The sequence below is a fragment of the Ammospiza caudacuta genome, chromosome Z (assembly GCF_027887145.1).
Source record: "Ammospiza caudacuta isolate bAmmCau1 chromosome Z, bAmmCau1.pri, whole genome shotgun sequence".
Lineage (NCBI taxonomy): Eukaryota > Metazoa > Chordata > Aves > Passeriformes > Passerellidae > Ammospiza > Ammospiza caudacuta.
Window position 1 is genome coordinate 79354948 of NC_080632.1, and position 11227 is coordinate 79366174.

At 54.8% G+C, this 11227-nt stretch overlaps 2 protein-coding genes across 3 annotated transcripts; both read left to right on the plus strand.

Moving 5' to 3' along the window:
• The first annotated feature begins 3096 nt into the window (after positions 1 to 3096).
• DCTN3 (dynactin subunit 3) lies at positions 3097 to 7588 on the plus strand. Its single transcript, XM_058824016.1, has 7 exons — positions 3097 to 3252; positions 3373 to 3457; positions 4354 to 4440; positions 5352 to 5435; positions 5956 to 6014; positions 6719 to 6778; positions 7210 to 7588. Exons 1-7 carry the CDS (start codon positions 3097 to 3099, stop codon positions 7297 to 7299), a joined length of 621 nt encoding a protein of 206 aa, XP_058679999.1. The 3' UTR covers positions 7300 to 7588.
• Positions 7589 to 7975: 387 nt separating this feature from the next.
• Positions 7976 to 10985, plus strand: RPP25L (ribonuclease P/MRP subunit p25 like). 2 transcript variants are annotated; one of them, XM_058824049.1, is made up of 2 exons: positions 7976 to 8190; positions 9679 to 10985. In XM_058824049.1, exon 2 carries the CDS (start codon positions 9688 to 9690, stop codon positions 10234 to 10236), a length of 549 nt encoding a protein of 182 aa, XP_058680032.1. In that variant the 5' UTR covers positions 7976 to 8190; positions 9679 to 9687; the 3' UTR covers positions 10237 to 10985. The 2 variants fall into 2 exon arrangements, with proteins under 2 accessions (XP_058680032.1, XP_058680030.1); XM_058824047.1 differs by lacking the exon at positions 7976 to 8190 and adding an exon at positions 8746 to 8786.
• The last annotated feature ends 242 nt before the right edge of the window (positions 10986 to 11227 follow it).

Below are 11227 nucleotides of genomic sequence, written 5' to 3' on the forward strand. Positions count from 1 at the left end.
GCCCGGACCCCGAGCCCACTCGGGGAGCGGTGTTGCTGTCCAGGGTGCTGCAGCAGCGCTGCCGGCCCCAGACCCAGCCTCGGGACACGGGGGTGACACGGAGGGTCGGGGTGTCACGCTGGAAGGCCATGGGGGTGACACAGAACCCCTGCAGAGGAGGATGGTCTGGCGAGTCCATCCCCGTGTTCCGGCCACCGGGGATGGAGGAAGGTTCATGCACAACAAGGGGTGTGTGCGTGTGTGTGTGGGCTGTTTGTGAGTGTACCAAGCAGAGCTGGAGCGGGATTGATGCAGCCTTAATTGAGGTCTCGTGTCCCTTTGCACTGCTCTGAAGCGCTGGCCGCGGCTCATCGAGCAGCGCAGCCCCAGGGAGCCGGCAGGGCACATGCGGGCCCGCGTCCCCACTCATTACCGGGCTCAGAGGGTGATGTGCGCTTCCGTGCTCCCTGGGGAGCTCGGGGACACAGCTGCTGTCACCTGAGCAACCAGCCCTGATTGATGCCTGCTTCCCCGTGTCCTGCAGGGACTGTAATTGAGCACGAGAGAGAAGGTGGAGGATGAGGGGACAACCCAGCCCAGCCGATGGAGCATTGAATCCAGCTGCAGCGCTGGGCCCGGGGCAAGTGGTTGAACCAGTGTGCCCCTGCAGGCTGCAGGGATGGGGATGTGGCCAAAGGCCTGCTCTCATTCCCAACGAGCAGGGAGCAGGCTGCATGTGCTGGGCTGTGGGCAATCAGTGCTGCAGCTGCAGCTCCCTTCTGTAGCTATGATATTTTCTGAAAAATATCATGATATTTTCTGAAAATATCTGATATTTTCTATGATATTTGCTGAAAAATCCTTTCCTTAGGATTTTTTTTTCTCCTGAGAAGCTGAGAAGCCTCAAGAACAAAATGTAAACAATAATTTTCTGCTGCTGTGGAATGCAACAGGATCTGTGATTGGTCTCATATAGTTGTTTCTAATTAATGGTCAATCACAGTCAGCTGGCTCGGCCTCTCTGTCCGAGACATAAGCTTTTGTTTTCATTCCATTCTTTTTCTATTCTTAGCTAGCCTTCTGATGAAATACTTTCTTCTATTCATTTAGTATAGTTTTAATATAATATATATCATAAAATAATAAATCAAGCCTTCTGAAACATAGAGTCAACATTCTTGTCTCTTCCCTCATCCTGGGACCCCTGCAAACACCGTCACAAGGTGTTGCAAAGGATGGAACTCTGGATGGAACTCAAAGGCTTGCAGACTGGATGGAACTCTGAAGGGTGGATGGGGACAGTCCCAAAGCCCATCCCAGTGCTGCCTGAGTGCCTCAGCTCAGGGTGCTGGGTGGTCTGGGACCCTCTAGGACAGGCATTTATGTGTTTGGGGCATTGGCCATCATGCTGGGCCCAGGCCACGGCAGGGCTGGTTCCCTCTGAGCACAGGCCATAGCTTAGAGAAGCAGAGGCCATGGCTGTGTGCCCAGCCCTGCCCCCCTGCAGCCCCCGGCCCTGTTGCAGCCCCCGGGCACTCCTGCTAATGAAGCCATTTCTGTTTGTCACCTTTGTGGAACAAAGCTCAGCTCCTCGCCCTCTGAAGAGAGAGAAGGCATCGATCCCTGGGAAGAAAAGGCAGCGCACACGAAGCCTCAGCCTTCTCCTGCTGCCTGAGCGCTCTGCACAGCTCCTGCGGGGGCTCTGGGGGGGCGTGAGGGCTGCTGGGGCACTGGGCCACCCCACAGCTCCCGCTTGCATCCTGTACCATGCTCAGTAGGAATGCACCTGTAAGGACAATGATTTTTCAGGGCACAGTGGGTTTAGCTTTCAGCAGAGGGCAATGGGAGGGTTCCCCAAAGCCATGCAGCCCACATTATCAGCGATGTTAGCAAAATACCTGCTGTTGGCTGATGGGTTTTATCTAAAGAGTGGCTTGGAACCTTGACATGGTGTTCCCTGGTGGCTGGGCTATGGCAGTGCAATACCCAGGCCCGTGTTCACCCTGGCACTGCTGAGGAAATTTGTACATGATGGGGCTGAGCCCTGGGATACAGAGAATGATATCAGAATGTGCTTTGAAAATTCACAGAGTCACAGAATCATCAGGGCTGCAAGGGACCCCTGGAGACCACCCCCCTGCCAAGGCAGGGTCACCTGGAGCAGGTGACACAGGAACACATCCAGGTGGGGTTGGAATATCTGCAGAGAGGGAAACTCTGCAACCTCCCTAGTCAGCCATTCCAGTGGTCTGTCACCCTCAGGATAATGAAGTCCTTCCTTCTGTTTTAGCTTATGGCTATTGCTCCTCATCCTGTCACAGGGCACCACTGGAAAGAGTCTGGCACCATTCCCTCTGACACCAGCCTTTGATACATTTATATACATTTATGAGATCCCCTCAGTCTTTTCTCCAGACTGAACAGGCCCAGCTCCCACAGTCTCTCCTCAGAAAAGAGATACTCCAGACCCCAGATCATCCTTGTGGCCTCTCTGGTATCTTCTTATTTTCCCTTTCCTGAGGAGCCCAGAAGGGGACAGGGCACTCTCGATGTGCCCTCACCAGGGCTGAGCAGAGGGGCAGGGTCACCTCCTTTGACCTGCTGGCCACAGTCTTCCCTAGGATACTTCTTGCTCTGTGGTTGGGAAACCCTCTGGACTTTTTCTGTGGCAGATGCTGCTACTATGAATTAGTTTCATCCCTGTCAGAAATCCGTGTAATTGTGAGTGCCAGCATGGCTGGGGTTGGCTGCACCATTCATTAGTGCTTCTCTTCTTCGCGAGTGTCACCTGTGGCAGTCGATAAGAGAAAGGTGAACGCGGGCAGACAGAGGCCTGGGGGAAAGCCAGCGGCAGCTTCCCGGATTTCAAAGGGCCTGCATCCACACGGATCGCTACATCAATTCCTTTTAATATATCCCAGCGCCTCTTTCCTGGAGGACCACGCAGGAATGAAGCGGCCATCGACTGCCCTCCCAGGCGGCGGGAGGGCTGCACGCCTCCCTCTGCAGTGCAAATCGCCATCGACCGCGCCGCGTCCGCCGAGAGGGCCCCGCTCCGCCAGACGCGGCCTCCCCTCCCGCCTCCATGGCAACCGCGGTCCTTAGCAACGCGCCGCCATGGCAACCGCCGGGAGCGCCGGAAGTGAGGCGCGGCCGCTTCCGCCCGGCACGAAGATGGCGGCGGGCGCTGCGGAGCTGCGGCGGCTGCAGTGGCGGCTGGAGGAGCTGGAGCAGCGCGTCGGCCTCGGCGGCGGGGGCTGCGCGCCGCGAAGGGTGCTCGGGGGGGAGCTGCGGAGGGCGGCCCGGGGCCGTTTGGGACGGGCCGGCGCGGCCTAGGGTGCTGCTGCCCGGCGGGGCCTGACAGGGCCGTCCCCTCCCTCTGTGCCTTTGCAGGTGGCGGACGAGCTGGTGAAGGTGCAGGTGGCGCTGAACAGTATCGCCGGGAAGAGGGAGAGGATCAAAATCCTTTTTAAGAAAAGTGAGCGGCTCTTGCGGAGCGGGAAGGATCGCAGAGGGCGGGACGGGGGAGCTCCAAAGCGTTTCGCTGCTATAAACAAAAGTACCATCCGCAATCTGCTTGTTTTGGGCCTTTATCTCAGTTTGTTTGGCACAGAAATAAGTAACTGGGAGAGGTTTTTGTGCTCGCGATCCTCCAGCTCAGCAGTCAGAGATGGGAAACGGGCAGCTGGAGGCTCTTATTTGCTCAATTTCCATCTGCCCATGTCAGTGCCGGGATCTGCTCTGGCTGAAGGGCAGTCCTTGAAGGCTCTTGGAGCATGAGCTTCTTGAATGAATTCCTGCACATTTGGACTTCTTGGACATGCTGAAGTAGCTCTGCCCTCTGTATGTAGTGGGAGCAATAAAGTTCACACTCAGTGGGCAGAACTGGGGAGCTGCCTCCAAACTGGGTGGTGCTTTATCGTGCAGAGCTGCATGCTGGCCAGGTTTTGCTCTGTGTTGTCACGGGAGGGGCAGGGAGGGTCGCTGTGGTCCAACTCTGCAGTGGCTGCTCAGTATCACAGAATAAATTGCATTTGTGGATGATTTTAAGGACCAGATGGGGGCCTGTTGGCTGGTTTTGTCCTGAGGATGGGAGAAAGCAGATTTCACTCACCTTTGATAATTGTTGTCCAGACAAAAAGCAAGATTTCCTGTTGTCCCTAAAGCAGTGTTTCCTGGCTTGAGCCATTTGTCAGTTCTTGGTCACAGAGCTCCAAAGTGACATAGAAATTAATTAATTTGGGAGAAAAAAAAAGGTGGCCCAGTGAGCAGTGTTTGCACAGTAATCTGATACGTAGAGGGAGGGGAAGCTGCTCTTGTGAATGCCATAACATCTCCCCTAATTTTTGTGTCCAAACCTGTTCATCCCTCCAGTTGAAGATGTAATAAAATACCTTGACCCCCAGTACATTGACAGGATGGCTGTTCCAGACACTATGAAGCTGCAGTTCATCTTGGCAGGTATGGCATGAAAAAATGAGAGTAAACAGGAGGCTTTTGTAGCACTGCAAAAAAAAAAAAGTGTCCTTTACCTAAGATGGGTCAGGATGGATTTCTTTTCTTCAGTTGTAAAGATGTGGCACAGCATGCTCCAAGGAGGTGTCAGAGAGGGGTTTGTACAAGGATGTCTGCCACCCTCAGTTCTCCCTTGTGCACAGCCACACTGTATTTTTATCAGCTCTGATCTCTCCCGTATTGATCACTCACTGTAGCCCCAAATTAATCAAAGGCTGGTAAGAAAAGCTGGAGCTAGAATGGTTTCCTCACCCCACTTCCAGTATTCTCCAGGCTGGGACAAAATCAGAAGACATTTGGGTGTATTTTGACATTCCCTAGCCTTGTCCTTTCTTTACCTGAGGAATTCGATCAAGCTGCAATGGTGCAATCTGTGAATGGAATTCCATAGAGTCATGGAATGTTAAGGGGCTGGAAGGGAGGTTAAGGACCATCCAGTCCCAACCCACCCTGCCGTGGGCAGGGACACCTCCCCAGCTATCCCAGGTTGCTCAGAGCCCCATCCAGCCTGGCCCTGAGCACTGCCAGGGATGGAGCATCCACAGCCTCCTGGGCAACCTGTGCCAGTGCCTCACCACACTCACAGTAAAGAATTTCTTCCTAATACCCAGCCTAAATTTCCTCTGTTTCAATTTGTACCCATACTCCTTGTCCTCTCATTAAAACTTGGTGGAGATTCTCCGGCATGAAATTGGTGTGAATCAATACCCAGGGATGAGCAGCACAAAAATGTAAATAAAATAATGAACTAATTCCTTTCTGTAAAGGCAGATCAGCTGGAAAAATTACCACTATTTGTGAAGAGCCAGAGCAGTGTTTTGTGTTTACTGATGTTGCTCCTTGTCCCCCCCAACCAGAGGAACAGGCCATTCCTGCCCGTGCAGCCCTTCTGGAGCAGGTGAAGACCCTCCAGCCCATCCTGGACAGCCCCAGTATCCAAGGTATGCATGTTCTGCAAGCTGGAGCTGCAGATGCCACCTGCTGAGCTGTGGCCTGTCCTGCTTTCTTTGTTTTGTCTTCAGCCTGGGACTGGAGAAGAGGACAGCTTAGTGGGGTGAGAATAAACTGAGTGCAAACTTGGTCTGCCCCTTCCTCATGCTGCTCCAGCCTCCCTTGCAGGGACAAGGAGGTGATAGAGCTTGTGGAGCAGCCTAGGGAGAGCACCATGGCAGAGAGGGTGGAGCCTGGCAGGTCATTCCTTCCTGTGAGCTCTTTCACATCCAGCACATCTCTGCTCCTGGCAGGTGGTTTGCTGTGATGTAGTTCTTGATTAGCCCTCACTGTGGGCATCCCTGAGCTCATAGCGTAGTTAAGTAGGTTTTTTCAATCCTGTGTGACACTTGCACTCAGTGAGTGGAGTTCTGCCATGCTGTGCTCATGGAGGAGGACTGGGCTGTACTTTGGGAGCTGTTCCCATGTGCTGTAAAACAACCCAAAGTGATTTCTCCTCTGTGCTTCCAGCGGTTCCTGACCACGCAGCCAAACTGCAGCGGCTCTCACAGATCCACATACAGCAGCAGGTACCGTCAATATTCTTATCAGTACTGACTAGAAGGGCCTAGGAACCTTTTGCCACTGGCTGTACTGACACTCCTGTATTTGTATTTGATTGAATTGCTCATTTATGGCATTTTTTGCAATCTGAATTTTCAAACTATGGTCTTAAAGAAGTTTTAAGTACTCCAAGGGGGAAAAGGAGCCAGGATTTCTGTGAATTGAGTCCAAGTTGGAAATTTGCCCACCATAACCCCACTCAAAACAGCTTTCAGTGACACCTAGTAAGTGACAGTAGGTTCAACCATCTTGAATTCCCCCTTTTACAGAGACACTGAAGTGAGGCATTGCTCTCCTCCTGTGTCCTACTCTCTGCAATGTTGTTGACACTGTCACCCTGTCCCTTCACCCTTTCTCTCCCTGTATGAGCACTCTTGGAGCTGGCAGTGAGTAGCCTGGGCAGTTCCTAATGGTCTGTTTCAGCATTTTGCTGTGAGTTTCAGTTCTGGAGCAAGCAAATCCTGGATACTGAGGAGAGGCAGGCAGCAGTGCAAGCCTGGGGGCTTTGCTGCCTCATGGGACCAGTCCAGCTGCAGTGAGCACCCACAGCCAGGGCCTGAGCACTGAGTGCTGGCCTTGGATGAGTTTCCTGCCATGCTGTCATGGACTGGGAAGGGAGAAATGTCTTCACCTTATTTTTGCTCATGCACCGTGACTCCTTTGTTCGCAGGAGAAGCGTCATGATCTCACTGACAGCGTCAAGACACTCCTTGAGGATTACAACAAAATGGTATCCTTTGAACTTTGGGCTTGGAACACCTGAACTGACCCCTTCCCCTGGCTGATCCTGTTGCATCTCCAGCCGGGGGTTTAACAGCCTTTCTGATGTGGTGACACCTGTGTCCCTGTCTTGGCTGCGTAGGATCCCAGTGCTGAGGCACATCCCACATCCCACTGAGCCACAGTGGGTAGGGAAACTCTGTAGAAAGCCCTTGCATGGCAGTGGTATGTGGTGTTCACAAGTGCCTCCTGGACTCCCGTGGGTGTATGGTGCTGTGCAGTGGCTCAGCCACTGGGTGGATTGCATCCATATAGGCTTTCAGCAGCCTGGTGCCCTGTGCTCTCCCAGGGAGTCAGGGGTGTAATGGTGCTGTCAGGATGCTTTGACCTGGGTTTCTTCCTCGCAGTTTCCACATTACTTTCCTTAAGTATCATGTCCAGACCCTGCTTCTCTCCAAGCAGTTTGTGCAATGGAATGAAATCCTGACACGTCTGGAAGTGGCCAAGCAGGCAAAACCTGTGGCAGAGTGATGGCAGAGCTGAGAGCACAGCATGCCCAGGGCTCCTGTGGCACAGCTTGCATCCTGCTGGTCCCAGCCCCTTCCCGCTTGGCACGAGCATGCTGAAGTGACAAGGAAGGATCCTGGGGCACCCAGCTCTGTACAGAGCCTTGCCAGCCCCCAGTCAAAGCCACACTCTCCTTAATCTGCCACCGTTTGCAAATCTTGCACTTCTCTGAAATGCATGTTCGTTTTAACGTATTTCAAAAACGCGATTTCTGTGCTTCCTTGTGGGCTGTAGTAAAGTCCTGAAACACTAACTGCGTTGTCTGTCTCTCCCTGGGTGTGAGGAGTGCTCCTGGCACAGACTGGGGATTTTTCCCCAGGCAGTGATCTCTTGGCAGCCTCCAGGAGATGGCCAGTGGTTCCTTTCAGCCTTGGGCCAAGGGTGGGTAAATTCCTTCCAGTCCCACACTCTTGTAGACTGCCCCATACTCCTGTTCGTGTGAGTTGCCCATGCTCAGGGGAATCTGGTCTTGTGGATCTTTTCTGCCTTGAAGTTCTCCCATCTCTGTGCTGACAGAAGGAGTAGCTTTTGCCTTTATCCCGCCTCTGCTTTCCTGAGGCTGCTGCAAGAAAAGGCCCGTGCTGGCTCTTTCCCTTTCCAGTGAGAGGCACAAGCCATGCCTTGCTTGGTCTGGCTGTAACATGGAGTTTCCAAGGCCATGCTTTTGCAAGGGTCTCAAGCCCTTCAGGTTGGTGAGACACTGCCCAGCTGAGTGTGACTTGGGAGTCCTGCAGGAACGGGGCAGAATCCCCACAGGAATCCCTGAAGAGCTTGCCGGTCCCTGAACTCTCCCTGATCAGCAACCTCGCTGTTTTTTAAAAAAACCTGCTCCCTGCAGCTGCCTGGGGAGCTCAGGTAAGGGTGGGAGCTGGCATTCGGCCTTCCGTGGGAGCGCACAGGGACTCTGCGTCCATCCCCGGTGCCAGGAGAGCGGGATGTGCCCGTGGGAGCGCACAGAGACACTGTGTCAGTGCCTGGTGCCGGGAGAGCGGGATGCGCCCGTGGGAGCACACAGGAATGCTGTGCCCGGTGCCGGGAGAGCGGGATGCGCCCGTGGGAGCACACAGGAATGCTGTGCCCGGTGCCGGGAGAGCGGGATGTGCCCGTGGGAGCACACAGGAATGCTGTGCCCGGTGCCGGGAGAGCGGGATGTGCCCGTGGGAGCACACAGGAATGCTGTGCCCGGTGCCGGGAGAGCGGGATGTGCCCGTGGGAGCACACAGGAATGCTGTGCCCGGTGCCGGGAGAGCGGGATGTGCCTGCGGGAGCGGGGAAGCCCCGGGGCCGCCCTGTGGGCGGGCCCGCCGTTTGCCCCGCCCACTACGGGCACACCCGGTCATGTGGCTGATGGGCGTGGCCCCGGTATCGAGCCCCCCCCATCCGCCTCGCGCTTGCGCGCGCCCGGCGCCGGCCGCCATCTTGTGTCGAAGGGCGCGCTGAGGCGGCCGCAGGTGAGCGGGGGTTCCGCACCCCACACCGGGGCATCCCTCACTCCCACCCCGGCATTCCCGCATCCCACCGCGGCGGCCTGGCTCCCCACGGGCCCTCCGGCACCGATGCGGCGGTGGCCGTGTGGGGGTGAGGGCCTCGTGTACTCCCAGGGTTCGGAGCGGGGTCTCCGCGCTGCCGTGTCCCTGAGGAGGATGGGGTGCGGGGTGCAGGGTCTGGGTGCAGCGGGACTCAGGACCCTGCGGGAAACAAAGTACTGCGACCTTCTGCACCTTGAGCTGTGCGTGGGGACGTGGAGTGCCCTGCACAGGGTCAAGCAGACTTAGGTCAGGATGGCACCTGCCTTGGCTGAGGTGGCAGATGTGAGACTTGGCCTTTCTGTCTTTTACTCGAGGAAAGCTTTTTTTATTCCTGCAATCCTTGGCTTGCCATCTCTCTTGTGACACGCAGTGTTTTACCCTCAGCTGGGCTGGCCAGGTCCCCATGAGCTGTATTTGTACACGAGGTCCTGCACATAAACTCTGCTTGAATTTATCCTGAGCATTTTCTGGTGCAGCTGTGGCCAGCATCCCCAAGTTCTGTTCTTAGTCACCCCTTTTCACTTGTTTGTTCTGCATTCTCTTGAGATACAGCAGTGTTTTTCATGTCACCCTGCTTAGGCGCACAACACTAAAGCTGTTTTTTTCACAGCCTGCCTGCCAAGGCTCAGGCTGCCCTGTGGTAACATTCGTAGTGTAGGTATGTCCTTATGAGGACTGGGCTAATCTTTTGGTTATGCCTTTCCAGGATTCCCAACCCTGACAGTTCAGAGTGCCTTTCAAAGGAAAGACTGTAGCTAACTGTGGTGAGAGTTTCTTTACAGCTGGGTGTTCATGGGTCTGTTTTCCTTTTCAGTATTGCAGAATGGAGAACTATAAGAAGACCAAAATTGTGGAGAGACCTTGTCCTCTTCCTTTCACTGACCTGCCCGCTGATATTATTGAAATGAAGGTGAAGGACGGGAGCAAAATTAGGAATCTGATGGGCTATGCCATGAGCAAGATGGAGCAGGACTCGGTGAGGCAGATTCTATTCACTGGCTCAGGCAAGGCCGTCAGCAAGACCATCACCTGCGTGGAAATCATGAAACGAAGGCTGAAGGAGCTGCACCAGATCACCAAAGTGCTCTTCAGACAGATCGAAGAAATCTGGGAGCCCATTGTGCCTGAGGCAGGCCTCGATGCCTTGACAGTGAAGAGGAACATTCCTGCCATTTGTGTCCTGCTGAGCAAAGATGCCCTGGATCCCCAGGAGCCGGGGTACCAGGCCCCAGGATCTTTCGATGCCTTCTGGACTGAGGCACTGAAAGCAGAATCGCAGGGCCAGATGAAGAGGAAGCAGGGCGGAGGCCGGGGAGCTGCCAGCACGGGGAAGCACCCTCGCTCCACCGGGGGAGTGACGGGCGGGCCCTGAGGCGGCGGCTCCGCGTGGTTCAGGGGAGCTGCAGAAACCAGCCCGGGGCTGCGGCTGCACAGCTGTTGCTGAACACGGGGCTCACACAGGTCTGAGGGGAGGGCAGGAGGAGCGGACTGTTACAACTGGGCGTGATCCTGGCTGTCTGAAAATGGGTTTTGACAAGTTCCCTTGCCAGAGGCTGCCGGGCTGTACTTCTTAGGGGATCGCGGAAGATGGGAATTGCCTCTTCTTGAGCAAGAACTGTCGGTGTGCTGTCAGCACACCAACCAACAGTGAGGTTTCAGGTGCCTGGCCGTGCAGCAGCCTGGGCAGTGGGACAGACACGTGTCTGTGTGCCAGGTGCAGGTTGCTCTGACCAGTACAAAGGGGAGACAGGACCTGATGTGGAATCCCTGGGAAGCTGCCAGCACCGCCCTGGCTCATGAACATACAGACAGCAGGGCACAGGGCTGGGCCAGCCATTTCTGTGCCTGAAGAGTCCTGCTGAGCCTGTCGGGGGGGTGGAATGTAGGACTGCCAGGATGCAGCTCTGTGTGGCATCATGTGCAGGTACCTCCTTGGCTCAGCAGAGCTGGTGGTTGTGGATCTCTCTCCAAACAGGCAGCAGTCGACTCGTGTTGTAACCAGCCTGAAATCCTGTGGCTCTGCAGCTGTCCTGGGGTGGTGGTAATGGGAAGCTCCAAAGGATCCTGTTCGTTCCCCTTTCTGCTCCTTGATAATGCACAAAGATGGTTTTAAAATAAAGATGTTACTTCATGTAACTCGGAAATTTGTCATGTCTCACTCGTCCCACTGGAGGTCACCCTGTAAGCATTGGTGGTGGGGTTGCGGCTGCTGGCTGAAGCTCTGCTCTTCCGGCCCTCCTGCTGCACTGTTTGTTCCTTGTGTGACTGTAAATGGACCCTGATCCAAGGGGAGGTTATTATCCAAATACTAACCTCTTTTCGCATCCAAAATAGATCAAGGTTCTGTTTCTTTTCTGTGAAGT

Coding starts and splice junctions, on each gene's coding strand:
- DCTN3 (XM_058824016.1), top strand. CDS start 3,097: ATGGCAACCGCCGGGAGCGCCGGAAGTGAGGCGCGGCCGCTTCCGCCC. Junction 3,253..3,372: donor GGGGCTGCGCGCCGCGAAGG/GTGCTCGGGGGG, acceptor GTGCCTTTGCAG/GTGGCGGACGAGCTGGTGAA. Junction 3,458..4,353: donor CAAAATCCTTTTTAAGAAAA/GTGAGCGGCTCT, acceptor TCATCCCTCCAG/TTGAAGATGTAATAAAATAC.
- RPP25L (XM_058824049.1), top strand. CDS start 9,688: ATGGAGAACTATAAGAAGACCAAAATTGTGGAGAGACCTTGTCCTCTT.